At 39.0% G+C, this 13143-nt stretch overlaps 1 protein-coding gene across 1 annotated transcript; it reads right to left on the reverse strand.

The window, feature by feature from the left end:
- Window positions 1-3307: 3307 nt before the first annotated feature.
- On the reverse strand, window positions 3308-5526 carry LOC111327649 (tetratricopeptide repeat protein 28-like). The gene is made up of 2 exons (XM_022931879.2): window positions 4307-5526; window positions 3308-3976 (listed from the first exon to the last, which is right to left on the reverse strand). The coding sequence occupies exons 1-2, from the start codon at window positions 5233-5235 to the stop codon at window positions 3955-3957; spliced, it is 951 nt and encodes a 316-aa protein (XP_022787614.2). The 5' UTR covers window positions 5236-5526; the 3' UTR covers window positions 3308-3954.
- Between the last annotated feature and the right edge of the window lie 7617 nt (window positions 5527-13143).

The raw sequence follows: 13143 nt of genomic DNA on the forward strand, positions 1-13143 counted from the left end.
TTATTTACGGGGAGTGCGTGACAGAAGTATGCGAAGCGGAACGGAATTGGCGCGTTGTCGTGTTGCTGTTTCTATTTTCTTCAATAAATGAAGAAATTTCCAGGTCGTCTAGTTGTTTTTCTTCGTTCGATTCATCCAATAAACTTGGATGTATATTTGCCAGCCATTCTAACTCTTCGTCGTCGGATATATGATACAAATTGTCGGCCATTTTTTTTTTTTGTAACTACAATTCAATTCTTTGCTGGCGAGATGCGAGAAAACCTGTTTAACCGGTACTACAATAGACGAGTACAAATACCGGGTGATATTTGTACTCGTCTGTGGCTTTGTTTGTACTCGTCTAGGTGTAGTTGGATAATAATTCCCATTATTATCCAACTACACTTCGCAGAGTACAAATAACGCCATAGACGAGTACAAATATCACGCGGTATTTGTACTCTAGAGTACCGGTTAAACAGGTTTTCTTGCATCGGGCAAGCGAAGAATTGAATTGTAGTTGCGAAAAAAAAAATGGCGGACAACTTGAATCATATTTCTGACGACGAAGAGTCAGAATGGTTGGAAAATATAGATACAAGTTTATCAGATGAATCCAACGAAGAAAAACAGTTAACGACCTGGAAATACCTTTATTTATTAAAGAAAATAGAAACAACAACACGACAACGGGCCAATTCCGTTCCGCTTCGCATACCTCTGTCACGCACTCCCGTAAATAAATAACCGCGAAATTCGCCCGCGCGCACTGAAATCACAGTATGGCGTGTTGGATAATAAATAACTTATTAGACGTTTTATTGTGTAGTATCGCTGAGTATTTTTACTCGTTATTTGTATTATGACTCGCCCTACGGGCTCGTCAAAATACGGCACAAATCGTAAAAATACTCAGCGATACTACACAATAAAACTTCTAATAAGATATATATATAGCTCAAGCAAGCGATGTTATTAAGTATTTTAAAATGGCGTTTGGGAAAACTTCTTTAATTTTAATTTCTAGGCTTTCGCGAACAAAAATATACGGCTTATAACCGCTTCCGTGGAAATGGTCCGTATGGCAAAATCCAGACCAAGTAAGAACTAATCAGAATGCTCGGATTTACCTCAAGACTCCTGCCATGTAGGAAGTTCTAACCTTCAGGCTCGAGGTATTTCCATCAATAGTTTATTTTTCCCCTGAACTTTTTCGTTTGAAAATACATGTCCTTGCAACGGTTTACCTCGTGCTTGCGTTTTTCTGCTAGAATTTCCTTGTAGAGAAGGTCGCAGATGATCACAAGTCTGTTTTATTTTTATAGGTGTGGTCGTTAACTCGGTCGAATTAGTTTTGCTTAGCGTACTACCTGACATTCCTTTTTTTAGATTTTGACGTTCAAAAAATGTTGAATCAGTATCAGTGACGTTCTACACCGATTAATCGCAGCTCCAACATCCGGGACAACCCACAGGTTTTTGACTGTCGTCCTTTGAACCTTACTTGGGTGGGGTGGGAAATTTTAATTGAAAGCGTCAAGTCTTTCCAGTGGAATACTGGTGGTTTACATAGATAGATAGATAGATACATACATAAACTTTATTTACCTCGAATTTAAGAGTACCTGTAAGCTAATAGCTTCAAGTGATTAAAATGAAGCAAAAGGAATAAGCTAAACTAGAATAAATGAATAATAATACATTAATGATGATAAATATTTACATTTTAGCATAATTTAAATATTAATCTCTAAATATTTACTTTGGAGCAGATGGCTCAGAATATAGGGTCTATAAGGTCTAGGTTTTGGAGCTTGAATAGTCAAATCAATTGCTGATCGTGCCTTTTACAAAAGATGTGACAATGTAATGAGGGTCTCAATGGAAAGATGGCTTTCACCGCCAACGGTTACATTTTTGGCCATTTTATGTGACTAATGCTAATTTTTTACGGTTACATTATTTTTAGGACTCACATGATTATTAAGTCTAACAGCAGCAATTTATCGAATAAAAGATCTTGACTTATATCCAAGTGCCGCCACAAAAACAAGTTTTATCTAAAGAACAGTTGACGCTCCCCTGCTACAAAAGACTTCTGCAAATACACTCACACCCATTGTCTCATTATTCTTTATATATATACGTTAACTGTAATTTTCGTGTTTTCTCACCTATTGTGCATATTATATATATAACAACAATCTATTGTAATCAGCACCTATCCTTTTGAATATAGATCATCATAACAAAATAATTTACCTTGAAAACTTTGACCTGGTTTTATTTTGCAATCCATGTTGTTTGTTTTTTTTTTTTTTTAGTCTTTTAAGTATCAGAAATAGTCCTGTAATTGATCAAAACAAAAAAAAAAGTTTCCTATAAAGATGCTACATCACAATTTTTGATAAAAAACTTAGGATTATGTTGATGAAACCAAATATAGTGCTCTTGGAAAAGAAGTCCTACAGGACTAAAGTTGTTCGTTTCATGCCTAAACTACCCTTAACTTTACTGATTTCTCTTTTCTTTAAGTGCCTATAACCCCCAAAATAGTTTATCGCCGTATTAGATCTCTCTATTGCACTGAGCAAAATGCTGCAAAACTTTTTTGTGTTTGTTTAAAACCGCGATATTTTATGAATTTTCAAAGATGGGTTTATTTTTGGAACGACCAGGTGAACCAGAGACTGGGACTAGTGACGTCATTCCAGGCCATCGGCAGTGGCGCTCCGATCTAATCTCAGTCAATATTATACGTTTCCAACGACATGAAACCTTCGCTAAAGCCTGATCCGGTAAATTTTTCTCACCTTTCTTTTACTTCGCTCGCTTTCAGCTGATTTCGTTTCCACTCGTGAACAGTCGGAAAGACGCAAATTCCAACTCCATCTTTTCGCAACCTTCGTTGCATGGTCTCGCTAGTCAGAGCAGAGAACATGACTGAATGGTCTTCTTCTCGGAAGTGGTTGAAACACACAACCGCGTATTTTGTGGGCTTCCAATGTGCATGCTTTATTTGCACAGAGTCAACCCACTTCTTTCTTCTCTTTGTTTTCTCCGGGTCATCTGCCCCATAAAAAGGTATCGGATGAAGTGCTACTCTTTTTTCTTTGTCGGGAGTGTTGCTACACCCGAAAACAATACACTTATCAGGCACATCCCAAGGGCGTAGCCAGGGGGATCCTGGGGTGCCCGTGCCCCCCACCCCCCACACCCGGTGGGCCTTCTTTAGAGCAAACAAACTACAATATTCAGGTGGCGAAAACGCCATGACGATATCTTGGCCGTAAAAGCTATTGCTGAAAAGCCCACTTTTTTAAAATTTGTTTTTTTGTAAAGTATTTTCGTCAACGGCTCTTGTATTTAGTTAATATGGGCCTTCATGCCGCGATAATACAACTGAGCCCGCTGATACACGCGGGAGAGCAGCGGTGTAAATGGTCAATAGCCTCTGCGACCCCTCCCGCTTTGAAAAATCCTGGCTGGGCCCCAGCATCCGTCAAGATACCTCATCCAGTCCTTGAGGCAAACTCATTGGAAAGCCTGGAATGACGTCACAAACTCTGCTCGACCCAGACCCATCTTGATAATTCCGTGCCTCAGTCGTGTTTTGAAAAAATATGATTTTCCACAACTTTGAAAATTCATAAAAAATCGCAGTTTTAACCAAACACAATTTTTTTTGCGGCATTTTTCTCAGTGCAAAAGAGAGATTTAACATGGCTAAAAAACATTTCTGGGGTTGTAGGCACGTTAATTACAAGCCCTACGCCAACAATGTTTCGTGCTAGTCATTTCAGACCAGATACTTTTTGTGCGAAAAATAAAAAGAGAATCTTGATTACATTGCCGATACGTCCTTCTAGGAATATTGGAAGGAAAAAACCACAAAATATTGAAATGAATCTCCTTAATTTGAAATTGCCCTTTTTTTGATTAAACAATGAAATTATGAACTAGTCTCATCATTCAACTGTCGGAGTCCTCTTTCCTGTAATGAACATAAAAGAAAGAAATCTTAAATAACTTAATTAATATTTCTTATGTAAAGCAAACAAAGTTGTACTAGACCCAATATCATTGGGAATACGAAAGGCCAACATTGATTGACAAAGAGGTACTCTCGATATTCTAAATTTTACTACTGACAAAGAGCGTCTAATGTTACTCTCCGAAATAATAAGAAAAAGAGATATAAAACTAGCCTTGATATTGAAGGTGACGTGGGATCCCCGTTGAGCGTCAGCAACCAGTTAGGCAGAGTCACCTTAACATTTTATTTAACTTTGATTTGTGAAATATTTTTCTCGCTGAATCTTACCTCTGTTTGCCAAACTCAAGCCTCACGTCATCTCCAATCAGCGTGAACGAAGCCCACTCAGACACTTTGGTAAAGCCGTTATTTCTCATCCACTTCATGGCCTGATGAAGAGATTCACTGGCACTTTTTCCACCAACAAGGTGTTCGTAGAACCGACTCATCAGCTGCTCTGTCGCTGAGTCTGGAATGGCCCAAAGTGCGACTAACACCGAGCGAGCACCAGATCCTAAGAACGCACGGGCAATTCCAATAACTCCCTCGGCTCTTATCTGTCCACTTCCACTGTGACAGCAGCTGAGTACCACTAGTTTAGCTGTGATTTTCACTCGTGAGACATCAGCCATTGTCAACATATAAGCTTCCTGTGGTGGAATAGTGTTTGTACTGTTAAAAGTTGGATTAGGGGAGAGGGAAATTTCTCCTCTTTCGGCGTTACCATGAGCAGCAAAATGTATCAGGCTCACCGAGCTTATCCTTTCAAGTACCGCCTCCTTTGTTGCTTGGTCTTCTACTAAGGGCGGAACGCCCACGAGTCGTCCTACCATCTCCGCTTCCTTTCTTGCACCTGGCAGTGGCAGCAACCAATTAACCTTAGGATTGCCTATTATCAAGGCTCCAGTGTTGCTGTGATAGTCCTCTGGACTGTCTTGAATCATCTTGAGTGTCGTCAAAGAAGGAATGACACGGATCCTACGAGTTTCAGAGAGGTATTTGGCTCCCTCCTTTTCCCTCAGGGCAGCAAAGGGAACTTTGTACAAAGTACTGTGCGGAACAATAATGACTTCAGGCTCCTCGAGCAAATCATAAACTGGGGCAATAAAGATTTTGTAACACAGCGATAGACTTGAAATGACTTTCTTTTCCTCCTCCAGCAGTCGCACCCTTGCTGAGCTCTTTTGCTCGGAGGTAAGAGGTTGCGACTCAACCATATTTAAAGACCGATCTTCACAATCTTCAATGGTCAAAATACCAAGACTCCGGAGGTTATCAGCCAAAAATTTGCTCAAAGGCAAATCTTTAGGCAACCCAGCCTGAAAGAGACTCTCTTCTAGTGATATTCGTTTAAAATGAATGGCTCCACTTATTTTTAAGATCCACAAATGTAAAGACAAGTACAGTTATTTTCCTTTCTCAAAGTGTTTTCAATGCCAGACCAAGATTGTGGATTAGCAGAGATGTGCATTTCAACCGAGTACTTCTTCGCCATCAAGTCTGATAGGCCTCTTGCACGACTTAACTCCTCGACATATAGAGCATCACTAGTACTTCCGGTTCGACAAAGCAAAATGCAAAGCAGATTGTAGGGAAATACACAAGCGTGATCCAAAAGTGATGTTTTAAACTGATCGTTTACGCCAAGGAAATCTCTCAATTCTTCATATGTAACAATGCATTGATGAAGATAAGAAACTGAGTCTTTCATTTTGTTTTGACATAAATACAAAATTACATAAGCTTTAAGGATCTCTAACTCTATTCGTTTCTGTCCAATATCTCTGGATATGATTAACGCTCTCTCGAAGTATGCTTCCGAAGCTTTATAATCTCCAAGGGATCTAGAAATAGTTCCGAGGTTTGCAAGAACTGTTGCCTCCCCTCCCTTTTCACCAATTTCAGTTGTGATGACAAGCGCTTTTTCACCATACTCTTTTGCTTTGTCATACTGCCTTTGAAACTCAAACAGAGCTCCTAGATTTAGGTAGCAATTCGCCTCTCCACTTCTGTCGTCAATTTCAGTTCTGATGAAAAGCGCTTTTTCGTAATACACTTTTGCCTTATCACATTGCCCGAGCGACTGATACACAGCTCCTAGGTTTCCGTAGCAAATTGCCTCTCCATATCTGTCGCCAATTTCAGTTTTAATTACAAGCGCTCTTTCGAAATACTCTTTTGCCCTGTCGTATTGCCCAAGGGATTCATACACAGCTCCTAGTGTCCCGTAGCAAGTTGCCTCTCCACTTCTGTCGCCAGTTTCAGTTCTGATGCCAAGCGCTTTTTCGAGATATTCTTTTGCCCTGTCGTATTGTCCGAGCGACTGAAACAATATACCTAGGTTTCCGTAGCAAGCTGCCTCTACATTTCTGCTGCCAATTTCAGTGCTGATGCCAAGCGCTTTTTCGAGATACTCTTTAGCCCTGTCGTATCGCCCAAGGGAGTGAAACACAGTTCCTAGGGTGCTGCAGCATGCTGCCTCTCCATTTCTGTCGCCAATTTCAGTTTTGATGACAAGCGCCTTTTCGACATACTCTTTAGCCCTTCCGTTTTGCCCGAGCGAACGAAACACACTTCCTAGAATTACGTAGCAAGTTGCCTCTCCATTTCTGTGGCCAATTTTAGTCATAATGACAAGCGCTTTTTCGACACATTCTTTAGCCCTTTCGAATTTCCCGAGCGAGAAAAACACAGAAGCTAAGTATGTGTACCAAGTTGCCTTTCCATTTCCATCGCCAATTTCAGTTTTGATGACAAGCGCTTTCTCGAAATACTCTCTTGCCCTGTCATATTGCTTGAACAACTTACACAAGATTCCTAGTCTTTCGTAGCAATTTGCCACTCCATTTTTTTCACCAGTTTGTCTCATTATATCTAATCCTCTTTCATAAAGGTTTTTGGCTTCTGTAAACTTGTTTTGACTCTCAACTATCTCTGCTAGAGCCTTGCTCATATACCCTTCTTGTACTAAGCGACCAGACTCGTTGTATAGGACAAGTAGTTTCCTTCCGTACCTTTCGGCATTTTTGTAGTCAGAAATACGACGATAAGCGCGGAAAAGAACGCCATAGATGGCGTCGTAGCGTAGTGAGATAAACTGGTCTTTGATGTGTTGGTTGGTGTTATTTAGCAAAATCAAGCATTCGCTGCACATCTCAATGGCTTTTTGAACGCGATCTGAGTTTAGCAGGAACACGGCGACAAAAAAGGCTATGTTTACGGATATTAGTACGGTTTCTACCTTTAGGTTTTGCATTGCTATCATCTCCTGTCATTTGATCCAAATAAGACAAACATTTTTAGTAACACAAGTTAACCACTGAAATGATCAGATAATCTAGATTCATTATGAGTCACTACGAACAGGAAGCTATATGTGAACTTAAAAGAACGAGCTGGGTTGATTACTTTTAGTACCGAGCTGAAAGTGTTGCAATATTCATAATATTTGCTTAAGATAAGAAATAAATGGAAGTCCGGCTTTGTGATAAATTCACTTCACTCCGGTGGCGATTTTTGCACAACATGATCTGACTTTATAGTCACAGGACAGGATAGGATAAACCAGCATTCATATTGGCCTTCGTGATTAAAAAGTGACTTAAACAATTTTTTTTAACTTTTTAACAATTTTTAAATATAAACTAGTGAGCAGCACTTCTGCGAACAGTAATTGTAACACTTCTTTATTCTGCGACGCGTTTCGTGCAACTTTCGGAGACCTCTTTAGGAAGTTTTACAAGCATAACTAAACGCCTGTATGTATAAGCCAAAGTTAGGGGCTATTACGGGGGCCAATGACCAAAGAGGCTTGGTCGGACTCACGAACAGGAACAGAAGTTGTAAGAAATTTGAAACGTGTAGGGCAAGGTGAGAAAAACATTTTGGGGGCGACGGTTTTAGCTGAAACAAATTAATTTTACTTCGGTAGTGATTTTTGCTCAACATGATGTGACTTGACTCAACTTTGACTTTGCTCAACATGTGACTTTGCTCAACATGATGACTTTGCTCAACATGATGTGACTTTGCTCAACATGATGTCACAAGACAGGACAGGACAACAGCATTCATATTGGCTCTCGTGATTAAAAAGTGACATATGCTTTAGTAACCGCAAAAATTAAAGCTAGTTGATGTTTTTCAAAGTGAAATGACAAAAATAGTAAACATCAGTCGGTACTTTTTGCTACATTCCAAAACCAGGCCAACCCATGCATGATTGTTAAGTGTTTTGATACCGGGAAGCGAATAAAAACTTCAGAACATCTTGAGTAATATAAACCACAGCAAACGATTCTGCAAATTTTTGATTTTTTTAAAAGATAGGTAAACGTTTCGGTTGAAATTTAAGCACTGGCTTATCTAATTCACAAAAGTTGTCTTACGACGTGGCGGATTTCAAAATATTGTAATCCCCTTTCTCCCACATTTATGCATTTAATTATGACTGGGGTTATATTATACTAAGATTGTGAGCGAATGTTGTTTGAATTCTTTTCATAGCCTAACAAAACATCCTAACCAGTTTCATTGCTGTACTAAATAAACTATACACTTCAATTTTAAAAATAAACGCAGTGATCAATTACGCTTCCTTTAGTTCCTTACGGAGAATTATGACATCGTTCGTCGTCGGCACGCGGTGTTTTTGACTGACTTGTCTTTTCATGCAAGACCTTGACGGTACTTTCACAAATAGTTACTAAAAAGAATGATGGCGATTGGAAAAATCACGAGCTGTAACACCGCAGATATCGTCGGCATCAGCTGGGGACAGTCCACATTAGAAAAAGGCCTTAAAATAGGATTCATCTTAGTTTTTAATCACGTCATTGTGGAGACCATCAGTTTATCAAAATGCTAATGAAGTTAAAATACAGCGTTTAAAGCCATAACCGTTTGAATAAAGCAATTGATTCAGTTAAACGGTGGAGATATGAAGCATTTGTCCGACGGAAAAGTGCACTTATATCAGGAAATTTAAATAAGTTTCAGTTTCTAAAAGAAAATTAAAACAACTCTCTGCGTGAGTGCTCAGTGTTCTTGTCTGACTTATCTGCTATGCGAGATTCAGGCGCTCTAACAGACAACTATTGCACGCTCTTTGGGATAATTTGCACCGTGGAACCGTTAGCATTCAAAAAAATTTTGAGTAAGGTATCTCGGCTGTAAAACGCCTGTGTACATGTAGAAAACAAAAAATTCAATTCCTATCTACCGTGATTTTTGAATCGTTCATTGCACCCTCCTAAAACAAGGTCAAGTTAATAACTGATGCAGATCATGGCCACTGGAAAATCATGGGATATCAGCGGGATATCAGCGAGGGAAAGAAGTCCATAAGATCAATAGGTCTGACGCTATAAATAGGTCTGATTTTAGTTTTCTGATTAGCAGTTTTCTAAATTGAACGATTCTCAATAATCTTGTCTGGTGTGAGCAGCTATGAATTATAGGGTATACAGTCACAAAGGTTTGAAAAAGTCGCTATAGAACGAATTGATTTACTGTGGCAGCGATTATGATCACAGCGTGACATAACTACATAGAGCACACACAAAGATCGAAAGAGCAGTTACTGGGCTTTCCCAGGAGAGCCTTACCTGTTCACGGTTACTAAATAACCACAGCTAATGAAAACCCGAGTGATTTTCAATCGCACTTACCAAGATGTTGAATTTGTGGCTTACGCTTTCAAAATGAAACGACCGGAAATGATAATTTACAGTCAGGACTTTTCCTAGCTTTCCCAGACTTCCGCTGTCACAGTGTTTTGGGATCCAGATCACTTATGTTTTAGTTTAGTCCCTCCTCCCTACCCCTCACCCCCTTTTTAGACTAATCGAAAGGTAAAACGATAAATTTTTTAATGCAGAAGTATTTTAGGCTCGTTTAACCGTCTATCGCGTCCTAGCTGGTTAGGTTAAAATTTTCGACGCCCATTGGTCAGATGATAAAATGCTTATTTGACTAGGTTTGGTGGGACTGTACGTCATGAGATCGGGTCAAATGTTTTCCCATCCGGCCCTCCCACTCACTCAATAAGTACATAGCATTTCAGTTTTGTACGTCCCATTTTATAACTAATGATCGATTTAAACAGGTCAAAATAAAAAATAAAAAAATATTTAACATGGGAAGCGAGGCTTCATTGTTTCTTACTTTGCAGTGGTTGGATTAGCATCACAAGATCGATCACACGAACAACTGACCGAAGTTTCTTTATTTCAAAAGGGTAAGTTATCTTCTATGCGTGATAAGCGGTTCATTGTCTTCATAAATTTTTCATTTTCTAGCAGTTGTAATTTGCGTCATCAAAGACAAAAACACTAGCAAAACTAAGTGACTGTATTTCGGTTCGGTAAGTAACACTTATAACTAATGATGGATTTGAGCATCCAGAAAATTAAACTTTTTTTTACTCTGTTCTGCATGTAACGTCATGCTTGAACATGTTCAACCTTTTGGTACGGTTAGATTTGATCATGTTACAACGCAAGTTATATGTGCGTGAAAACTGACGCGTTGCCCTCGTGAACTTTTCGTTTCCTTGCAGGTGTGATTTTCATGATTGAAGACAAGAATACTCACCGATATAATAGATAAGAAAAACGGACGGGGTTGATTGGTGTTTCCTCTAAAATAGCCAAATCACAGGTCTCACCTTTGAAGGTGTTAATCCAGTGACTAAAATATGGTAACAAGCAGATGACATCAGGAAAAGAATCTAGCTTGATTCTCGGTAATAATTAACAATTGAGACTTCTGGGAAGGGGAGGGAAGGGGGGGGGGGAATGATCCTGGACTACATTTATGGTGTAGGATCCGTGCACCCGGAAGACACTCTCCTTAAAACTTGCAACGGCAATTCCCGCGGGTTTTACCTTTTTGTTTCCTCTTTTCCTCAAACAACTGCAAGAAACTTGCTCTGAGAATGAGGGAGCACTAACATCGAGTGATCATATGAATGAAAAGAATTTTATTCAGCGTAGATTCTTCCTTGTCTTCGATAAAATTACCGGCAAACAATTGCAAGCTTGACAAGCTGTGCCTGCATCACTTTCCGTTTTTGTTGCCCCCATATAACGGATCTATTCTTAGCTGATGTGCAAGTTAGACCAGATGTAATGCTACGAATGTTTGACGAAGTTCGGCTTTATGAAAATTGACTACACTCTAGTGGCGATTTTTGCACAACACGATATGACTTTATAATCACAGGCCAGGACGAAACAGCATGCACTTCGGCTTCGCTATTAAAAAGTTTCTTGTGCTACAAGTAACCGTGAAGTCAAAGTTAGCTGATGTTTTTTGATGTGAAACGACAAAAACAGTAAACATCAGTCGGCACTTTTTCCTTCATTCCAAGATCAGGCCAACTCATGTCATAATTGTTGAGTGTTTTTTTACGCAGGAGCGAATAAAAACTTCAAAACATTTTCACTAATTTTTATAGCATATGGTACGATTTTGCACCTTTTTGATTTTTTAAAAGAAAGATAAAAGATTCGGTTGAAATTTTAGCACTGAGTTATCTAATTCTCAAAGGTTTGTCTTATGACGTGACGGATATCAAAATATTATAATCCCCTTTCTTCCACATTTATGCAGGCATTTAAATATGAATTTGTGAAATAGCAATGACGAAATATTAAGATTGTGAGAAGATGTTGTCTAAATTTTTTGTATAGCTTAAAGGCCCATTTCCATTCGAGATCCTTTACAGTCGTTTGTTTTTGTTTTGGAATCGCGCTATTGTTAAATGGCGAACTCTGATAGTCATTCACAAACACTATTAAAAAGAAAAACAAAGATTTGGTGAAGAACACAGTAAACAAATTTGCAGCTAAATATTTGAGACTGAAAAATCATAAATCGAGTCTGCGTATAAAACTTGTACAAAGCTTACTTGATGTTGAAGGAAATTGTTCGGCTTCAACACTAAATAAAATATAAACAAATAACCAATATTGGCCAAAACTGATTTACTTTACGCATTTCAATTATAGAATAATCACATCTACAAATGAGATCGCTGACATACATATCTCAGGATCTCAAGTAAAAATCAGTCAAATAATTATTCTGACCTCGAAAAAATCTCCCCGGAGTCTCTAGTTCCATCGCAGGAACAATGCAATAACATTTCTGCAAAAGCACTGTCTGTAGTGTTACCGAAACCCATGGTTGTTTTCCTTGCCCTCCATAAATCATATACAGACTCTCGAAGTCGAATAACCTTTGCCGAGCCGGGCAGACTCGGCCTTCCTCTAGACCACTTCATCGGCGGTATCAACTTTTCAAATGACGTTTTTCACCGTCATACATGTAAGAATTAAAAACTATTCACTGATATGGATACTACGATAGTTTGTTGTTCGCACATGATTCAAGATGGACCTTTGAAAGCCCTAATTAGTAAGATGGAAGAAGATATCAAAGCGATTCTGCAACTACGAGGAAAATAGCGTATTTTTCATATATGAAAAATGATCCGGGCGCGCAAGGCATCTCGGTTGGAAATGGGCCTTTAAAAGAGCATCCCAACCAACTTAACGGCTGTGGCACATAAACTACTTTTATCTGAAAAGTGAGCGCAGCGATCAGTTACAATTCCTTCAGATCCTCACAGAGAATTAAAATGTCTTTAGTCGTGAGAGGATGGTATCTTAGACTGACTCATCTTCTCATGCGAGACCTTGACGGTTCTTTCACAAAAAGCGAACGAGGTCATGATAATTTAGCAATCAAAATTATGGTCGCTTAAAAAAACCACGAATTTTAATACTGAGAACATCGTCTGACATCAGCTAGGGACAGTCCGCATTATAAATGTGCCTTAATATAGGACTGATCCTAGTTGTTGATTATGTGATTGTGGAATCCATCAGTTTCTCAAACTAATCGATGCTACTGAGGTTACAATATAGCTAAAGCAGAGAACCGAGAACTCAGTGAAAAGTATCTCGGCCATGAAACGCTTTTTTATATGTAGAAAACAAAACTTAAATTCGTATCTAACGAGATCGTTGAATCGTTCGTTGACCCTCCTAAAACAAGGTCAGTTTCATAACAGACGCAGATCATAGCAACTGGAAAACCACATAATAAAGCACCACGGA

This window comes from Stylophora pistillata, chromosome 13 (assembly GCF_964205215.1).
Source record: "Stylophora pistillata chromosome 13, jaStyPist1.2, whole genome shotgun sequence".
Classification (NCBI taxonomy): domain Eukaryota; kingdom Metazoa; phylum Cnidaria; class Anthozoa; order Scleractinia; family Pocilloporidae; genus Stylophora; species Stylophora pistillata.